Below are 21,570 nucleotides of genomic sequence, written 5' to 3'. Positions count from 1 at the left end.
GCTGTCCAACTCCCATTTCTGTTGTGTACAATGCACTTAGCTTTTCACTCTTATGCATGACGTTTTAATAGTAATCTTTGTCTTGCATACTACCCTGTCCTCCACTTTTAAGCTCTCCAGTTTTTGAGTCTTGTCCAGTGCAGTCCCTAACAATCAGTCTTTGCTTCTCATCCTGTCCAGTAAGTCTCACCTGACTCCAGATTCTACGTGACCTTTCTGAACTGTACCCACTTTCCTAAACCTCTCCTGTCCTTTTCCTTTACCCCTCTTCCTTGTCCTTCAACCCTTTGCCAGAAGGAGCCACTGACTCAAAAAGCTTGTGTAAGTAAACCTTTTAGAGTGTGTGAGTGTGTGTGTGTGTGTGTGTGTGTGTGTGTGTGTGTGTGTGTGTGTGTGTGTGTGTTCTCCTGCCACTGCTTGGTGAGTCGAGTCTTTTACCTATGCAATTACATTAGACTCTAAGATGAGAAGGATCAACCTGTTTCGAGGATGAGATGAGACAAATATCTCCCTTCTTTTTGTATCCTGCTTATCCTAGGCGCAGTGACCTGCCCTACTCTTTTAACATTCTTCTGCCTATTCATCTCCCTCCTCAAGGAAGGGAATGCTAATGATAGCATCACATATTTTTATCTGTTTTGCATATAAAGAGTGGCAATGGATAATGCTTAAAGTGTCATTTTTCACAAACTTCATTTTCTGTGCTGTTGTGTTCTTGGTACTGCGTTGCACGCCCCTTGACTTGATCCAGATGCCAAACCATGGAGAAAGTCTTTCAAACATAGGTTAGTAGATAGTGCATGATCTCTGTGTTGAGCTGCGCCTCCCTCTGGTGTTCCAAAATTTAGAACACAAGAAGTTGTTTCTGTTGAGTACAGTCCTGCTAGTTAAAAATCTAATGCTGCATTTCCATACTTATATTGTCGCAAATAAAACATAGTGCCTCAGTATTTATGTCACTTGGAACCAGATATTTGTTCCTGCTATTGATGTTTGTGAGACTGTGACCGCATGCAAAATACAATTTGAGTCTTGCAAAGAAGAAAACAGCAACCGGCCACTGTTAATAATGTTATTTATTTACACAAACAGTGTTGTTACCAGATTCAAACCAACAAGTTAATTCCCAGACAGATGTTCACATTTAAGTTACATTACATTTGTTGTTGTTTTCATTAGCTGTTGGGAAAAAACAACCAACAGCTAACGTAAACAACAACAAATATAATACAAATGTGAACAGCTCTCCAACAGTGAACCTGCCAGTTCAATACCTGTAATGGCACTATTTGTTTAAATAAACTGCATTATTAAATGTGTCTGTTTGCTGGTTTCTTCTTTGCAAGAATCATTCACAAAATATTTCCTATTGGCACTTAGAAACAGTTTCCTGGTACAATACTTTGAACACTCATAAGAAAGAATTTATTTTCTAATTTGTTTCATTATTTTTAGTGGTGATGTGGCAAGTGGCATAATTCTGTGGTATTTCAATAGCTTCTCAACTTTTCAGTCCAAATCAGTTATGTAAACAGATAAACTGCTTTCTCATTCTCCTGATAAATGTCAGATTTTGCACTTATGTCATTTTCCATTTCCCCCTCTTCGTTTGTCTGAAGAGTCACATTTACAATAATGCCAGTATAAGATTATTTCTGAGGAATGAAATTTTTTTTTGTTAAATGTTAGCTATCTTATACAAATGATCTACAGCTAGCAGATATGTAAAAACAAAATTACACATTCCTTTCAAATTGTAATTGAATTCATCCCGATTCACCCAAAATTTATTTTTATTGTTAATTTTAATATTTTAAGAAGACAGTGGTATGAATACATACGGTTGTAATTTATATCCCGAAATATTTTTTAAGTTTTTTTTCTGTAGGATGAAATGGTTCAAATGGCTCTGAGCACTATGCGACTTAACTTCTGAGGTCATCAGTCGCCTAGAACTTAGAACTAATTAAACCTAACTAACGAAAGGACATCACACACGTCCATGCCCTAGGCAGGATTCGAACCTGCGACCATAGCGGTCACTCGGTTCCAGACTGTAGCACTTAGAACTGCACAGCCACTCCAGCCAGTAATGAAGTATAAAGCTGTCATTAATTGGGAAGTTAAATTTGAGCACAACAGTGCTATACTAGGCATGGTTCTCGAGGAGGCTATATACTCTTGCTTTTCATCTACTTTTGCACTTACTTCCTAGCCAGTTAAAAGTGAACCTACTGTTAAATCTGGGCCCTGAAATGCAACGGAACTCCAAATTCTTCGTATTAACAAACAGTGGTGCTATGACTGGAGTAAGTGACCGGCAATTACATCCCCCACCCCGACCTTTGAATCTTCAGTTTGGCACTTAACTATATTTTTACTAAGCACATTTCTCACCTTTCAGTTACTCAAACCATAAAATAATATAATAACTACCCACAATAAAGCAATAATAATAATAATAATAATAATAATAATAATAATAATAATGTGGGACCAGTACACTATAATCTCGACTTTCTCTTTTGAAAGTGCAATTTTGTAAGTACATACAAACCCATTTTATTATAGACACACTTTCAAAGGTGCCACAGTCAGTCACTGAATTTGACCTTTATAGTTGAGTTATTGAATGTTACACATTGGACTGGAATGAATTTTTTATTACTATTTATACTTAAGCAAGTTTTCTGCTGACTGTACAAGAGAGGTATTTTATCTTACCTTCACTTGAACATTTGTGCTACATAAATTAGGACTGTAGGAATTTTGAACCATTTCTCTTCATGAAAACATTGCAAATGTTGAGTAGAAGGTGCAGTTGTGGAAAGGCATCTGCATTAATAACATTTTACTTTATGAATAACATTTCAGAATAACAATTTTGATCCCATCACCACTGTAATATCCAACATTAAACATCACAAACTACAGCAAAGAGGTTACCGATTCTCCAATGATTTTTTTTAATGTTTATTCTTACTGCCAGAATTTATAAACAGATTGTATTTTATAATCATCAGTGTACCTCTAACAAAATATAAATTATCAGGTAAATAATAAAGCTTTTAGAAATAGATAAATAAATCATGCACATGTTTAAGGAAGTCCAAACAATTATGGAATGGGTACACTGCTACTCACCATGAAGATGGTCCACTGAGTTCCAGACTGGCACAACAAAGAGACTGTTTCACACTCAGCTTTTGGCTAAAGCAGAGATGTGTGCCCGAGTTGTTCCTGCTTCTTCTTCTTCTTCTTCTGTGTGTGAATGTGTTTTCTGAAGATGGCTTTGGCCAAAAGCTAAGTGTGAAATAGTCTTTTCATGTTGCCTGTCTGAAACTCAATGTGTTATCTTCATAGTAAGCAGCAATCTATCCTTTTTATTGCTATTCCAACCTGGAATTTCCTTGAAGGGAGCCTGGTAGTTAACATGAATGCATTTATTTTAAAGAAAGCTAATGTACATACATGTTTAATAATCAATATATAAATCTGCATCATTTGCAGTTTTTATTTGAATTTTTCTGTTAAGTTTTTACTCCTTTACAAATGATAGATACAGCTGACGAGCAAACACTCATTTCTGTATAATAGATATATATGCATATTATTCTTACAGTAATGTCAAGCAATATTTACATTATTTACAGAAAAAAACACTCCATATGTTAATATGTACATACTAATTTTATGGAATGTGTGCCCTGAGTAATGCCCAGTAGATTCTCATTTACAAAATACTGAACTGGTATAATAACACAAATCTATACATAACTTATTTTTTTAAGATTTAAAACTGCCTGAATGACCACTTTATAACTATCTCAGTACTGCTGTTACATTTTGAGATTTATTTCCATATGGATGACTCAGAACTGTTTTGCACATCTGACATGAGTATCAGGAAAATTAGCTCATTTATATTGAGATAGTTATCATGAATACTTAACGACCTGCCTAGGGACTAAATGTGCATAGAAGTGGTGTATTTTAAGCTAAAGGCTAATAAATTTATAAAACAAAAGCCTTTTAAATAGAGCAGCTAGAAACAGCACAAGAACCAATGGATTTCAGCGGAGGAGGAAGGAAAGGGGGGGGGGGCATGAACTTTTGGTATCTGTTATTAGAAATGGAATTTCATACAAATTGAATATTAACTTCCTGACTACAACTTTCGATTAATGATAAAATTCAATAAGTGACCACCATGGAAACATCCAGAGCGATAATGTTGAGACTGTCATAATGTAAATGCTTTTAGTTTACATTGTAGAAATTATTTTAAAGCATAGCCATATTAATTCAAACAAGTTTTATTGATATCATTACATTAATACTTGTGGTCCTTCTGATAACAACAACTGTGAGACCAGCATCGTTTACTTTAGTTCAAGACATTATCTCTTCCAGTACTAGTGATCAGTTTTATTACAATCCGAAAGATTATGAAAAGAATTATACATTACTTAACTACATGAAAAAGGGGTGGTCATCCAAAGACTGATTATGAAAACAGTAAGTATTATGAGTTCAGTTGGTGCACTGTCCATAAACAATTTAACAAACAGTTTATACTTTCATATTATGTATACAAAAGGCCCTGATTTTGCAAACGTAAAGATTATCAAGATCAAGCTCTAAACAACTGTAGCCTGTCTTGCATTATTCTCTCCTCTTTCCCTCCCTCACATGCTTCTGGCTTTGGTCCTCCTCTCAATTCTGGTATGGACAGAAGAGTTAACAATGATATTTCTCCAGGAAAAAAGTTCAGAAAATTAGATGATTTGGTGATACTTCTGTTCTGGAAACTTCCTCCACCTCACCCCATAATGCTAAAATACCCTTTGCCAGAGGAGGGGGTGGGGGTGGGGGGAGGTTCCCTTTCATGTGATATAGTCCCTCTATATGGATTGGGAATTCTTTTTCCCCTCAAAACCTCTGCCTTCTTTCCTTTTTTCTCTCCTACTCTTCTTCAGAGATTTTCAGCATCCTCCTCTCTTCTAAGGTCTGCTATTGACTTTTAATCCTTTCACTGTATCCTTCTCTGTAGTTTACCTCTGGCATATTTCTCTCTTGCATATTTGTCATTGTGTACTTGTTTCTCTTATTTTCCTTCATGTCCACCCTGCTTTTCATCTACGAACATTTGTGTTTGCTCTAACACTTTTATCATAAATCATTATATACTGAAAATTACTTTGCAGACTCCAGCTCTTTAGTATCTGAGAAAAACTATGTTTTCCCACCATGACTGATGAACATATAATTAAGATTGTAGGGGATTATCCATTTACCGATACACAAAAGTAACTGGCAAATACAAATAAAGAGAAAGAAAGAATCCCCATAAAATTTTTATTTCTAAAAATTTAAAGCAGTTGTGCTATAATGAAGGTAGCTAGCGGTGTGTTATCTCAAGCCACAGAAAATCCAGCATATGAAGCAGGCATAAGTATTCCCCTGCCTCTCATCACTCTCATGTCCCTTCACGAACCCATTTAGACTAAGTGTTTGCAGTACTGGGTGAGTGGAGATAGCAGATATTTGACAACTTTCAGGCTGAACACCACTGACAAAAACAATGATTGACTGACACTGGCAGAACAAAACAGGAACAGCATTTGCTGTTTTTTAAACTGACATTTTGATATAATCAGAGATTGGCTGGAACTGTACTGACTCCTGGCCTGCAAAGGTTTAGTACTGGCCATATGTCCCACATTCTCACTACTGTCTTTTCACAACAGAATAACTTCAACTACATGCTGACAGGTACTTGTACTCCTGGAATGAGACTACAAGCTTCAAATCGACAACCAAGAACTTTGTAGCCACCATTTTCATGCTTCAGTGGAAGTGCCCACTTGGAAGCTAGAAATGTTTACAGAGTGCAGGGACCTCACATGAGATACATCACCATTAGTTTCACTCTTTTTGTAACTAGTAGACTAGTGCAGCTTAGATAAGGTCACTGGAGGCACTGTTATTAGATGACACGAGTCTGCGAAAGCATGCTGTACATAGCTGGCTGAAGAAATTCAAGCTCCACAACAATGCACACTACTATGAAATCTTAATGAACTGTTTTTTGTCAAAGATAAAAATACATAATTTACTGGCTACCACAGATCACCAGAAGCACATATCTGAGTGTTTCAAGGTAGTCTGGAAATGTAGAAAGAAATTTAATACACTACTATGAATGGAAGAACAATAATAATAGGAATATTAATATACAAGAAACACAGGGGACAAAGGAGTTGAGTGAAGCTGCAACTCAGAGTAAGTGACAAATCAGTGGAGGGAAATGACAGCACAACAGAATCACACCTGTTCGCCTGAGATCAATGAAATCAGAGAAAAAAATATGATAAAATATTAATACTTTCTGAAATTACTTAATCATCTGGAAATATTATTGTGTCTGTATAGTTCATCACTTTTGTATTGTTACTACATATTACATGTTTGATCCCCACATTGATTTTTATATTTATTCCTGTTGTGGTTATGAAGAGAAGTGCACTCTGACCTGGAACACAAGTGAATGGTTGGTTATCCCATGTACCATTACTGGTGCATGTGAGAGCAGGATAGTTGAACTCCACAGTTTTAACATAATTTTTTTTACATGCAAGTTGTGCTTTGCTGCCAATAGACATGGGTTTATCACATGGAATCTTCTGGCCAGTGCTTGAGAAGCACTTTATATCAAGTGAATCATATACCAGAGGAGGACACTGAGCTGTAACAGTAATTAAAATTTGTGTTAGACTTAAGTAAAGTAACACATAATTTATAATAATTTAACATTACTAAAAACCTAGGTAAACTAATTTATCACCTAAGTTCAAATGGTTCAAATGGCTCTGAGCACTATGGGACTTAACTTCTAAGGTCATCAGTCCCCTAGAACTTAGAACTACTTGAAACTAACTAACTGAAGAACATCACATACATCCATGCCCAAGGCAGGATTTGAACCTGCAACCATAGCGGTTGTGCAGTTCCAGACTGAAGTGCCTAGAACCGCTCAGCCACACCGGCCGGCTATCACCTAAGTGACATTATATTATGCAGTAACATACTGTACTGGAAATATAATATTTCTTACTCTTCTCACAAACTGGTGGTGGTGGAGTGAAGGTCTTATCAAAGCAATAGGACGCACTGAGTCCGCTTATGTGATATCCTTCATCACAGAAGAACTCCAGCTGTGTGCCAAAAGGTACTTGTGCTCCAGGTCCCAGGCCACAAGACTGAGATTCACAGCCAACCACTTTGTAGCCACCATTTTCATGCTTCAATGGAAGTGTGCACTTTGGAGCTGGAGATGTCCCACAGAGCTCAGGGGCTTCATCTGAGCCATCACCTTCACACTGTACGGTACCATCACAAGCTGCATTCTCATCAACACATGCACCATATGCACAGCGGAAGAATGCATCAGAGCAACTGGAAAATGAATGAAGATTGTATTAACATAAACCTACTACCTATTCCCTCTGTGTGAAAGACTAGCACACTGTCACATCTTCCTACAACTATTTAATCAATAAAGTAATTTAAACTGTTGTGCAGTAGACAGTGCTAGACAGACTTGACAAAATAAAATGGTGTAACATGCTTTAACAGTATGGTATGCAACACATCCAATAAAATGTGAAATCTTATGTGCTGTTTTATTTATATGAAGTTATTTATGATTTACACTGCACTACTTCCCATTTGTGGGGCAAAAATCACAACACCAAGAAGTTGTGTGACAAACGGAAATTGGTAGGCCTGTTTCTACATCTGAAAGATTTCGCACTAGTTGCATAAGAGTGGCACTAGTAGTGCCACTATGAGAATGTAAGTCAGGTTTGCTTTCAATATACACTGTAACAGTCATGAGTGATAGTTATCTTTGAGATTGTGTGTGGTGGGTTGATCTTAGTCAGTAACGCCTTTAAAGATGCCATTGTCGACAGTTTACAGAGTTTTAATGACATCATGCAATACAGATAGAGAAATTTGAAGTTCCTTCTGTGATATTGCAGAAAAAATTGGTAGGAATGTAGCCACTGTACATGAATGCTAGCAGCAGTGGTCATGAGAAAGTACAGTTGCAAGAAGAGCAGGCTCTGGTTGGCCACATGGCACTCTTGGGAAGAAAGACCATTGTGTTTGACATATTGCTCTGCTGTACTGTACTCCATCTGCAGCTGAAATTTGAACAGCAGTTGACACCACAGTGACACAATAGACACAATGAACTGTTAAAAATCAGTTACTTCAAGGACAGCTCCCAGCCAGACGCCCTGTAGTGTGCAGTCCAATGACCCCAAACTCCTGCCATTCACGACTTCAGTGATGTCAAGCAAGAGCTCATTGGAAGGCAGGGTGGAGGTCTGTTATGTTTTCTGATGAAAGCTGGTTCTGCCTTGATGCCAGTGATGGCCCTGTGTTTGTTATGAGGAGGCCAGTTGAGGGCCTGGAGCCAACCTGTCTGCATGCTAGTCACACAGGACCTACATCTGGAATTATGGTTTGTGGTGCAATTTTGCATGACAGCAGGAGCACTCTAGTCATCCCAAGCACCCTAACGGCAAATTTGAGTATCAGCCTGGTGATTCGGCTTGTTTTGCTACCATTCCTGAACGGCATTCCAGGGGGTGTTTTCCAACAGGATAAAGCTCACCCCCTTCTACAGTTGTAACCCAACACGCTCTACACAATGTCGAAACGTTGCCCTGGCCTGCTCAATTACCAGATATGTCTCCAATTGAGCACATACAGGACTCACCAGATGGCAACTCTAGCATCATCCACAAACAGCATTAACTGTCCCTGTATTGACTGACCAGGTTCAACAGGCATGGATCTCCATTCCACAAACTGACATCCAGCACTTTAACAACACAATGCATGCACATCTGCATTCAACATTCTGGTGTTTACAGCAGTTATTAATCCACCAGCATTTCACTTTTGCAATGACTTACATTAACCTGTATCTTGCAATGTTAATCACCTAAAAATGTAACTTAGACAGATGTATTCCAAAATTTCATTACTCTACATTAAGTATTTTTCAATGTTGGCACTATTTTCCATCAGTGTATATACAAAAATAAGCATCCAGCCCTAAAAATGAGGAACCCAATATTCTATTTAAAGGTATAATCACAGCATTGGCAGTGTATCTGGTTCTATGATTTTAGCTTTTAAAATCAAATAAAAGGAATAACTGCTCTACAAACGTTGTTTTCGTGTGTAATATTTCACTTCTCTCATCATACTTTTATTCTTATTGTGAAAAAGGTAATCTAATGCTGAAAATTTTTGATCCAGGCCCTTCGACTTATATATCTCATTAAGTATGAAAGATTTTCAAAGAAAAAGGAAAAAAGCAACACTGTGGGTGTAATTGCAGTCTCCGTTCAAAACTAATCACAAGAGGCCCAAGCAGAACTATTTCATTGTTTCACAAACCAAAAGATTCCCCGTTTTCAGAATTCCTACACCTATGACAGGAGCCAGTGGAGCCATTTCATCAAGTTGAAGCTCCTCCCTCTGAGGTTTTTTAAGTGGAACACAGACCTTGAAGTCCCAGTGTGCCATGTTCCGTATGTAGGGAGGATGCTGAAGCTGCTCCCACTTGATCCTAGCCATTACATTATGTGTAACCCTGGAAACGTGTACGTGCGTTATGACAGAGCAGAATAACTTCCTCTGAGAGCAGACAAGGCTGTTTGCTCTTCATAGACTAGTGTAACCTATTGAGTGCCTCACAGTACAAGTCAACATTAATCTTTCTTTCCATTCTCAAAGAACCTGATGAATATTAGACTCTGGATATCAAAAAAGACGTTAAGCATTACCTTGCCTGCCGAGGGAACAGCTCTGAATTTTTTAGGGGCAAGTGATGACACTACCTTCACGTCCGTATTGATGTCTCACTATGTATCCTAAAGTCCCATGCACAAATTTCAACCAGTTTGGTTAATATGACATTTTGTACCTTTTCACTGAACACACTTTATATACTAAGTGTTCCCTCACTATACATATATGAGCTGATTATCTTTGTACACAGTAACCCTGATAACACCAGAAATCAAAATAATTTTATGCTGCCCACCCAGCATTTAAAACTTTATGCTCAAACTCCACATTACATGGGTACGAAAATTTAGAACAAAGTGAAAGGAAGAGAACTGCTTAGCATAAATTTAGAAACACTGAAAAAATCCTTATATGAGAAACTAGTGCAGAAATGTTACTATTCAGTAGAAGAATTCATAAATGACAACCTGAAAATTTGAGCAGGAGAGAGCAAGTATTTAGGACTGTTAATCATAAAAGTTTTTTGCTTTTGAAGAAAAATTATTAATTGCTTAATTAAGTAATTATTCAGTACTGTATATTATATTACTGGTGTTATAAGGAAAATTGTAAACCTGTTTTTATGTTTTGACGAGTCTCCTGCACTTTAAGTCAATGGCTTGAAATTGTATGTTATGAGACAATAAACTTCTATTTCTATCGATATCTATTTCAACAAGATGACACAGACAGGTGGAGAAATCAGCTGTGGTGGAAAACATACAATATCAAGACTGAAATTTGCTGACAAGTGGGTTCTTGCTTTTGTTCAGCAAAGTGACAAACCCAAACATGTGAATAGTTTTAAAAGAAAGAAGAAGGCCTTGAGATAAATGAGTCATGTACACCCATGCTGCAACAAATGACCATTGCAAGTAGCAATGGAGGAGGTGCAGTGATAATGTGCAGGAAAATGCCTCGTGTGAATTTTAGAGTTGTAACCACTTATAATTACCAGTTAGGTAATCAAACAGCATTGTGTCTTTCTGTCTATTTATGAACTGCACATTACATTTATTTGCAGAGAGATTGAAGTACCACTCTCTGCATCTTGTGTGGATACTTTACATATCTTCCTACATTTTGTTACAGTTTTCTGACACTACAAGTTTCCTACAAACAACAGCTTCATCTGTGAGCATCATCATTTACAAACGGTCTCACGAAGCTTCCTACATCATCCAACAGATAAATGTGCAAGCATGCCCCCAAAAGCACACATACACAAGCACCCACACACATACAAGCTCATACATTTCAAACAAAATTTTTATTAAAATTATTAAAACATATATTCAAGAATAATATCACAGTAGTCTAATATGAACTAGTACAATAAACAGACACACAAAATTCTGATTTAAGAAACATTTCATTCATAACCAAAAACAAACTGATGTTCTTCATTGTCAATGTGCATCAGATCAAACACATGGTGAACAGCATCTGTTTGGGCTACCTCCTCTTATGCGTCGCTTAAAATAAATTTGAAATATCTGCCAAAACACCAGGAAAAAGGCCTGATGACTTTAGGGTTGAGACAGTATATGGTCCTGAGGGCAATATTGTGGACAATATTATGGAAATGGAAGAAAATGTAGATGAAGATGAAACAGGAGATATGATACTGCATGAAGAGTTTGACAGAGCACTGACAGACCTAAGTTAAAACAAGGCCCCAGGAGTAGACAACATTTCATTAGAACTACTGACAACCTTAGGAGAGCCAGGCCTAACAAAATTTTACCATCTAGTGAGCAAAATGTATGAGACAGGTGAAATACCATCCCAAAGAAAGCAGGTGTTGACAGATGTGAAAATTACCGAACATCAGTTTAATAAGCCACAGTTGCAAAATACTAACACAAATTCTTTACAGATGAATGGAAAAACTGGTAGAAGCCGACCTTGGGGAAGATCAGTTTCAATTCCATAGCAATGTTGGAACATGTGAGGCAATACTGACCCTACGACTTATCTTAGAAAATAGATTAAGGAAAGGCAAATTTACATTTATAGCATTTGTAGACAGAGTATTCCAGTAAACATTGTCAAAAGCTTTCTCTCTTTCAAATTCTGAAGGTGGCAGGGGAAAAATACAGGGAGCAAGAGGCTATTTACAACTTGTACAGAAACCAGATGGCAATTATAAGAGTCGAGGGGCATGAAAGTGAAGCAGTGGTTGGGAAGGGAGTGAGACAGGGTTGTAGCCTATCACTGATGATGTTCAATCTGTATATTGAGCAAGCAGTAAAGGAAACAAAAGAAAAATTCGGAGTAGGAATTAACATCCATGGAGAAGAAATAAAAACTTTGAGGTTCGCCGATGACATTGTAATTCTGTCAGAGACAGCAAAGGACTTGGAAGAGCAGTTGAACGGAATGGACAGTGTCTTGAAAGGAGGATATAAGATGAACATCAACAAAAGCAAAATGAGGATAATGGAATGTAGTCGAATTAAATTCAGTGATGCTGCAGGAATTAGATTAGGAAATGAAATGTTTAAAGTAGTAAATGAGTTTTGCTATTTGGGGAGCAAAATAACTGATGATGGTTGAAGTAGAGAGGCTATAAAATATAGACTGGCAATGGCAAGGAAAGCATTTCTGATGAAGAGAAATTTGTTAGCACTGATTATAGATTTAAATGTCAGGAAGTCGTTTCTGAAAGTATTTTATGCAGTGTATCCATGTATGGAAGTGAAACATGGACGATAAATAGTTTGGACAAGAAAAGAATAGAAGCTTTCAAAATGTGGTGCTACAGAAGAATGCTGAAGATTAGATGGGTAGATCACATAACTAATGAGGAGGTATTGAATAGAATTGGAGAGGAGAGAAATTTGTGGCACAACTTGACTAGAAGAAGGGATTAGGTGGTAGGGCATATTTTGAGGCATCAAGGGATCACCAGTTTAGTATTGGAGGGCAGCGTAGAGGGTAAAAATTGTAGAGGGAGACCAAGAGATGAATACACTAGACATATTCAGAAGAATGTAGGTTGCAGCAGGTACTGGGAGATGATGAAGCTTGCACAGGATAGAGTAGCATGGAGAGCTGCATCAAACCAGTCTCTGGACTGAAGACCACAACAACAACAAGGCCCTGTAACACTACCATGAGTTACACTTAAAATTAATTTTACATCCAGTGATTCTGGCCAATTAAGAGTGGTGTGTTGAATTTTATCCACTACAAAGTTGTGAATACAATCACAATGCTAGACTGACACTGCATAAGTTTCTATTTTGTTCACTAAGCATCACTGCAGAATGGTTTCAAATGTTTTTTGAAGGCAAGGAATAAGGTTTTATTGTGGGTGCTATTATCTACAACACAAACTCAAGAATGTACAGAGTAAGCTCAGTTTCTCAAGATTTTTGAAGAAACCATGTTGACTCTTGCAGATGAGATAGTCACTCAAAAAGGGTGATAATGCAAGAGCAATGCATTTCATACGTCAATTATAACAGACTGATGTCAGGAACATTTGTCTGCCAGCCCTTCTTGAATGTTTTCCAATCTTGTGTAGGTGAACATTATCTCAGCTGTTTAACTAAATGAATTTCATATGATTTTGTATAAGATGTATTATATTTGAAGCTAAAATGTATAAAAAGAATTTACTTGATTACAATCGATATGTATTAACTCTGTATGTACAGTTAAAATTACTCTTCCTTTACAAACATTTGAAATTACAAAATATCTGGCATACTTAAAATTCATATTATTAATTGTACAATCTGACAATATCTATTAAATTTCTGGATTCATTTAGAAAATAATGATATAACTTGGTGAAGATTCTTCTTTTAGCAAAAAAGTTTGTAAACTTTTTGTTTTATATACTGTTTGTAACATTGTTAGTACCACAGAATGAGGGAGTAGTAGGCATGCCTCTGATGGAATCAGATGCGTTTTTAATTTTGGCAAGAACTGTTGTAACTGTGACTGGGACAGTCGTGGGGTTGAAATGATGGAAAGCGTGGCGGGACCTGCGGACAACAACACAACGGAAGAGGACGGACATGACGAACGAAGGACAGAATGAACAACAACAAGATTGAACAAGAGTCACAAGGAAACCTAACAAACGCGTCCACTTGAACACAGAACAAGAAAGTAAGTAAGTAAGCTGTCTGATGCGGGGCGATGTGTCCACAGATGTACACGAGATTAGACCGACTGGCTGAGCGAGAGGCAGGTGCTTAAGTACTCTATCGGGGGTGCCGCTATTGGCCGCTGGAACCACATGTTCCACTGTGGTGCTCTCACACTAAAAGCGGGCCAGGAGGTGCACGCCGCCACGGCTTACGGTGCGATGGTGCAGAGACCTCTAGGGGTCTTCAACATCCATGACGTCTGGCATGGATTGAAATTCCACAGCGCGTGGTACCAGAATAACAGTGTAATTTTTTGGTTTCATGGAAGTGGAAATTTTAAAGACTGTGCGATATAGAAGAATGTGACATAATGAAAAAAGTAAGTCCGCTGCATAATTTCTGTTTTGTTTCCATAACAGTTATAAAGTCATCTGGAATACATGAAGTCAAAAATTTCAGCCTCAAGAATCTACCCCTAGATGTGATGAACTGCAGCCAACAACGAAAAAACTAAGATAAGTAAAAAAGTTTATTTGTAAATCTTAGTAATATCAAAGCTTGTTAAAAGAATTTAATTATATGAAGAGACTGAAAATCTAATGGTGATGTGTGGGCGGGTAAGATTACAAAGTAGAGTAAGTTATTTCCTGTAAACTGTATAGTATTGCAGAGGTATATTAACAGGTCCAGTTGCCTTTCTGTTATACAATAATGTAGTTGATTTTCTCTTTTGCAATAGTATTTTTTTATGCATATCATCTAAGAATTCATGCGTATTATGATCTGCAGATACATGATTTCACAAGACACAATTCGGTATTTTTGCATTCTTCCGTGAAGAGCTTTCCAAGGTTTTGTCACCTCTAAGGGTGACTTCATCAGAAGGTAAGGTAATTACATGAAGAACATATAATCAAAGATGTACAGTGATTTAAGAGCTGAGTTGCTCAAGTCATACATTAAAATATAAAACAATGTTCTTTAAAAGGTCAAACATTAAAACATAAGTAACACCGGTGTGGTGTGGTGTGGCTGTCAGTCTCCTCACACCACACCGGTGTTACTTATATTTTAATGTTTGACCTTTTGAAGAACATTATGTTTTATATTTTAATGTATGACTTGAGCAACTCAGCTCTTAAATCACTGTACATCTTTGACAATATGTTCTTCATGTAATTACCTTACCTTCTGATGAAGCCACCCTTAGAGGTGACGAAACCTGGTCAAGGTATATAGAAAAGCTGTGCAAGCGGTTGGCTGATTTTTACATATTTTTCAAATTGTGTATACGGTTGCTGCAAACGTCAGCCATGATTAAAGTTGTTTCCTAGATTTGCACTACAACGTGTTAAGTGTCTACTTCCACATGCCTATTCCTTGACAGTGTTGGCAAATGGCATATAGATGATATGGCACCAGATGATGATGTGTAATGCAATTTGAAGGTGATGTCCAGTGCAGATAATGGTGATGGCAGCTCTGTGAGCAGCTGAGTAGGTGATGCTTGCACCGGGGGTGAGGCTGTTGGTGGTGGTGTAGTCTGTTAACCTGTGTTGGTATCAAGTGGTACAAAGTGTGTAAGAACAATAGTGTGGACATCTTGCGGAACCCACATAGGTTTGTGCCTCATGGCAACACTATTGTTGGTGTGCCATGCACTAGTGGGGAGGGGATGAGGGAGGGAGGGAGGGAGGGAGAGGGGGAGGGAGAGGTAGGGTGAGGGGGAGGGAGGGATGGAGGGAGGGAGGGGGGAGGAGGGAGGGAGGGGGGAGGGAGGGGGGAGGGAGGGGGGAGGAGGGAGGGAGGGGGGAGGGGGGACGGAGTGAGGGGGGTAGGGGGGAAGGAGAGGTAAAGTGGGAGGGGGGGCAGAGAGAGAGAGGGGGGGGCAGAGAGAGAGAGGGGGGCAGAGAGAGAGAGGGGGGCAGAGAGAGCGAGGGGGGGCAGAGAGAGGGGGGGGCAGAGAGAGCGAAAGGGGGGCAGAGAGAGAGAAAGGGGGGCAGAGAGAGAGAAAGGGGGGCAGAGAGAGAGAAAGGGGGGCAGAGAGAGAGAAAGGGGGGCAGAGAGAGAGAAAGGGGGGCAGAGAGAGAGAAAGGGGGGCAGAGAGAGAGAAAGGGGGGCAGAGAGAGAGAAAGGGGGGCAGAGAGAGAGAAAGGGGGGCAGAGAGAGAGAAAGGGGGGCAGAGAGAGAGAAAGGGGGGCAGAGAGAGAGAAAGGGGGGGCAGAGAGAGAGAGGGGGCGGGGAGAGAGGGGGCAGGGGGAGAGAGGGGGCAGGGGGAGAGAGGGGGCAGGGGGAGAGAGGGGGCAGGGGGAGAGAGGGGGCAGGGGGAGAGAGGGGGCAGGGGGAGAGAGGGGGCAGGGGGAGAGAGGGGGCAGGGGGAGAGAGGGGGCAGGGGGAGAGAGGGGGCAGGGGGAGAGAGGGGGCAGGGGGAGAGAGGGGGCAGGGGGAGAGAGGGGGCAGGGGGGAGAGGGGGGCAGGGGGAGAGAGGGGGCAGGGGGAGAGAGGGGGGCAGGGGGAGAGAGGGGGGCAGGGGGAGAGAGGGGGGCAGGGGGAGAGAGGGGGGCAGGGGGAGAGAGGGGGCAGGGGGAGAGAGGGGGCAGGGGGAGAGAGGGGGCAGGGGGAGAGAGGGGGCAGGGGGAGAGAGGGGGCAGGGGGAGAGAGGGGGGCAGAGAGAGAGAGGGGGGCAGAGAGAGAGAGGGGGGGCAGAGAGAGAGAGGGGGGCAGAGAGAGAGGGGGGGCAGAGAGAGAGGGGGGGCAGAGAGAGGGGGGGCAGAGAGAGGGGGGCAGAGAGAGAGGGGGGGCAGAGAGAGAGAGGGGGGCAGAGAGAGAGAGGGGGGGGCAAAGAGAGAGAGAGGGGGGGCAGAGAGAGAGAGAGGGGGGCAGAGAGAAAGAGGGGGGGCAGAGAGAAAGAGGGGGGGCAGAGAGAAAGGGGGGCAGAGAGAGAGAAAGGGGGGCAGAGAGAGAGAAAGGGGGGGCAGAGAGAGAGAAAGGGGGGGCAGAGAGAGAGAAAGGGGGGGCAGAGAGAGAAAGGGGGGGCAGAGAGAGAAAGGGGGGGCAGAGAGAGAGAGGGGGGCAGGGGGAGAGAGGGGGCAGGGGGAGAGAGGGGGCAGGGGGAGAGAGGGGGCAGGGGGAGAGAGGGGGCAGGGGGAGAGAGGGGGCAGGGGGAGAGAGGGGGCAGGGGGAGAGAGGGGGCAGGGGGAGAGAGGGGGCAGGGGGAGAGAGGGGCAGGGGGGAGAGGGGGGCAGGGGGAGAGAGGGGGCAGGGGGAGAGAGGGGGGCAGGGGGAGAGAGGGGGCAGGGGGAGAGAGGGGGGCAGGGGGAGAGAGGGGGCAGGGGGAGAGAGGGGGGCAGGGGGAGAGAGGGGGCAGGGGGAGAGAGGGGGCAGGGGGAGAGAGGGGGCAGGGGGAGAGAGGGGGGCAGGGGGAGAGAGGGGGCAGAGAGAGAGAGGGGGGCAGAGAGAGAGAGGGGGGCAGAGAGAGAGGGGGCAGAGAGAGAGAGGGGGGGCAGAGAGAGAGAGGGGGGCAGAGAGAGAGGGGGGGGCAGAGAGAGAGGGGGGGCAGAGAGAGAGAGAGGGGGGGCAGAGAGAGAGAGGGGGGGCAGAGAGAAAGAGGGGGGCAGAGAGAGAGAGGGGGGGCAGAGAGAGAGAGGGGGGCAGAGAGAGAGAGGGGGGCAGAGAGAGAGAGGGGGCAGAGAGAGAGAGGGGGGGCAGAGAGAGAGAGGGGGGGCAGAGAGAGAGAGGGGGGGGCAGAGAGAGAGAGGGGGGGGCAGAGAGAGAGGGGGGGCAGAGAGAGAGAGGGGGGGCAGAGAGAGAGAGAGAGGGGGGGCAGAGAGAGAGGGGGGGCAGAGAGAGAGAGGGGGGCAGAGAGAGAGGGGGGGCAGAGAGAGAGAGGGGGGGGGCAGAGAGAGAGGGGGGCAGAGAGAGAGGGGGGAGAGAGGTGTGAGAGAGGAGGAGAGGGGGAGAGAGGAGGAGAGGGGGAGAGAGGAGGAGAGGGGGAGAGAGGAGGAGAGGGGGAGAGAGGGGGAGAGAGGAGGAGAGGGGGGAGAGAGGGGGGAGAGAGGGGGGAGAGAGGGGGGAGAGAGGGGGAGAGGGGGGGGAGAGAGGGGGAGAGGGGGATAGAGGTGGGGGGAGAGAGGGGGGAAAAGAGAGAGGCGGGAGAGAGGGGGGGAGGGATAGGGGGGAGAGAGGGGTGAGAGAGGGGGGGAGAGGGGGTAAAGAGAGAGTGTGGGGGAGAGAGGGGGGAGAGAGTGGGGGGAGAGAGAGGGGGGGAGAGAGGGGGAGAGAGAAGTGGGAGAGAGAAGGGGGAGAGAGAGGGGGGAGAGAGAGGGGGTGGAGAGAGAGGGGGGGTAACAGGAGTAGCATATACAAGTTCAAAATTGTGTGCAAACTATGTCCACTAATGCCAGCAGGTTAGTGTGTGTCACGTCAAATGTAGGCTCTGCAAAAACTGCAGCAGCAAGTGATAGAATTTCACTCTATAGGAGCTCAGCATGTGACACATGGATGTCATCTTTACCCATCAACTGAATGCCGAGGAGCACCTATGGCAGCGCTTGGACCAGGACACAATGTGGCATATCGAAGCTGCATTCGTGGGCCTAAGCCGCCTCTCAACCAACCTGTTGTTTTGTGGGCGGTAAGATGTGCATTTGTGGGTGGTAAGATGTGCATTTGTGGGTGATAATGTACAGGTGAACTTTGACTGCTGGTGCTGATACTGGTGATCTGTTCTGGAAGTGTGAAATAGGTGATCCACATTTCTATAAATGTGTGTGCTGTTGATTCTGTAGTGATAGTGTGGATCTGATGGATATTGCCTCAACCCATCTTCAAAGTTCTATTGATAGCCAAAAGTAGGTTCCAGAAGCCTTCCAGCAAGGAAAAATCCTGCAATATCAATAAGTATGCGTTTGAAACATGATTTGGACATCGCAAAGTGTTCGGACTGTGGCTGGTCAGCTGATACTGATTTGCTGAACGATTCAGCAGGCCTGTGCTCAGCATCTGCAGTCTTGTTTAACCCGATGCCACACAACCTTATTTGTGATTAGGCATGTTTTGTTCCAATTCCTGGATGGCTCAGGTTGTGTAGCCTGCTGAACACTTCCCGTCATGTACGGAATGGCAGGATTAGGCATATTCTGTCTTGGGGCATGTCAAACAGCAATGTTAGCTCAGTATTGGGTAAGATTCAGCACTCAATCTGTAGATTAGCCGGCTGATCTGCCATGAGTTTGTTGGCGGGAGTGTCACTGATCTCTGTTCATAATCATATTGTAATGAATCTGCACCGATCTGTGAGAGGTAACCTGCAGTTACCTCGTCTGTCTTTGAACACGGCAGATCAGTGGTGTACTGCAAGATGAGATCTAGGCGGAAGAAATGGCACAGGCTGATGTCTTGAAGTGAGTTTTTTGGACTGTGTCCACAACCAAATAATGGTCAGCCCTTTAAGTCCCTTGAAACTGTTTGCTCACAGCATAGATCATGAGCAGCTCAGAATCGAAGGAAGACTACTTAGACTGGGGAGATGTGACTTTCCTGGAGGGGAATCTAAGTGACTGCAATATGTCATTGATGATTAACTGCAGTACACCCCCCATTGTGGTGTTGCTAGTGTGTGTTGTAAGGGTGAGTCCTGCATTTGGGTTGGGATGGGCTACGGTGACAGCGTTAACTAGCAGTTGTTCTGAGGTCTGGTATGTTTCTTTCATGGTTGCCATCCATTCGACCTTTTTTTTTTAACACGTTGGTTCTTCTCTGAATGCATGTCTGCAGCTGTGACTGCAAAGCAGCTGCGCATGTGGTAAGTTGTACGGGTAAATGTTTACTGTTCCATGGAAACAACACAAGTAATTGTTACCTCTGGAAGGGGGTAGGCTCTGGACCATATGTATACACACTGCTGTGGGGTGAATGCCATCTGTATTCAGAAGGATGTGAGCTCATGTTTAATTTGAGATTTAGCCTCAATAATGGTTAACCCCTCTCCTCCTCCTTTTCAGAGGGTGGCAAAGCCCTGCCTTAAAACAAACAAGTGGTCTTTGAGGTTATGTTGTTGTTGTTGTGGTCTTCAGTCCTGAGACTGGTTTGATGCAGCTCTCCATGCTACTCTATCCTGTGCAAGCTTCTTCATCTCAGTATCTACTGCAACCTACATCCTTCTGAATCTGCTTAGTGTATTCATCTCTTGGTCTCCCGCTACGATTTTTACTCTCCACGCTGCCCTCCAATATTAAATTGGTGATCCCTTGATGCCTCAGAACATGTCCTACCAACCGATCCCTTCTTCTGGTCAAGTAGTGCCACAAACTTCTCTCCTCCCCAATCCTATTCAATACTTCCTCATTAGTTATGTGATCTACCCATCTAATCTTCAGCATTCTTCTGTAGCACCACATTTCGAAAGCTTCTATTCTCTTCTTGTCCAAACTATTTACCGACCATGTTTCACTTCCATACATGGCTACACTCCATACAAATACTTTCAGAAATGACTTCCTGACACTTAAATCTATACTTGATGTTAACAAATTTCTCTTCTTCAGAAACGCTTTCCTTGCCATTGCCAGTCTACATTTTATATCCTCTCTACTTCGACCATCATCAGTTATTTTGCTCCTCAAGTAGCAAAACACCTTTACTACTTTAAGCGTTTCATTTCCTAATCTAATACCCTCATCACCCGACTTAATTTGACTACATTCCATTATCCTCGTTTTGCTTTTGTTGATGTTCATTTTATATCCTCCCTTCAAGACACCATCCATTCCGTTCAACTGCTCTTCCAAGTTCTTTGCTGTCTCTGACACAATTACAATGTCATCGGCGAACCTCAAAGTTTTTATTTCTTCTCCATGGATTTTAATACCTACTCCGAAATTTTCTTTTGTTTCCTTTACTGCTTGCTAAATATACAGATTGAATAACATCGGGGAGAGGCTACAACCCTGTCTTACTCCCTTCCCCACCGCTGCTTCCCTTTCATGTCCCTCGACTCTTATAACAGCCATCTGGTATCTGTGCAAATAGTAAATAGCCTTTCGCTCCCTGTATTTTACCCCTGACTCCTTTAGAATTTGAAAGAGAGTATTCCAGTCAACATTGTCAAAAGCTTTCTCTAAGTCTGCAAATGCTAGAAACGTAGGTTTGCCTTTCCTTAATCTTTCTTCTAAGATAAGTCGTAAGGTCAGTATTGCCTCACGTGTTCCAGTATTTCTACGGAATCCAAACTGATCTTCCCCGGTCTTGAGGTTATTGGTGTAGATAAAAATATCATCTAAATGCTTGTAATAATTGGGGGAGGCAGAAGATGAGACCAGAAATGAATCACTGTCATGTTTGTGTCATGTTCATCAAGCCATATGGCATGTACAGGTACTCAAAGAGCTCAAACTGGACAATGATGGTGGTTTTCACAATGTTGTCTGGGTACAATGGAAAATCTGCAGATATGCCCTTTTATGACCAATGACAAAGGACACTGTGGTGCCTACAAATGTGTGATTAAAATTATGCATGTTAAGAATCAAATTATGACTGTCCTGCAATTAAGAACATTGTAATCACCAAAATCTTTCATGGCACCATTTTA

At 42.2% G+C, this 21,570-nt stretch overlaps 1 protein-coding gene across 1 annotated transcript in view; it reads right to left on the bottom strand.

The window, feature by feature from the left end:
- Window positions 1–21,570, bottom strand: part of LOC126094908 (modular serine protease-like) — a 225,083-nt gene that overhangs the window by 57,704 nt on the left and 145,809 nt on the right. The window contains exons 6-7 of the mRNA XM_049909547.1: window positions 7,118–7,458; window positions 6,536–6,748 (exon numbers count right to left, since the gene is read on the bottom strand). Of these exons, the coding sequence (XP_049765504.1) occupies window positions 6,536–6,748; window positions 7,118–7,458 (554 nt within the window). The remainder of the gene's footprint in view (window positions 1–6,535; window positions 6,749–7,117; window positions 7,459–21,570) is intronic.

Source organism: Schistocerca cancellata, chromosome 8, assembly GCF_023864275.1.
Source record: "Schistocerca cancellata isolate TAMUIC-IGC-003103 chromosome 8, iqSchCanc2.1, whole genome shotgun sequence".
Classification (NCBI taxonomy): Eukaryota; Metazoa; Arthropoda; class Insecta; order Orthoptera; family Acrididae; genus Schistocerca; species Schistocerca cancellata.
Note: the sequence above shows the minus strand (reverse complement) of the source record. Positions and strands in the feature narration are given on the sequence as shown.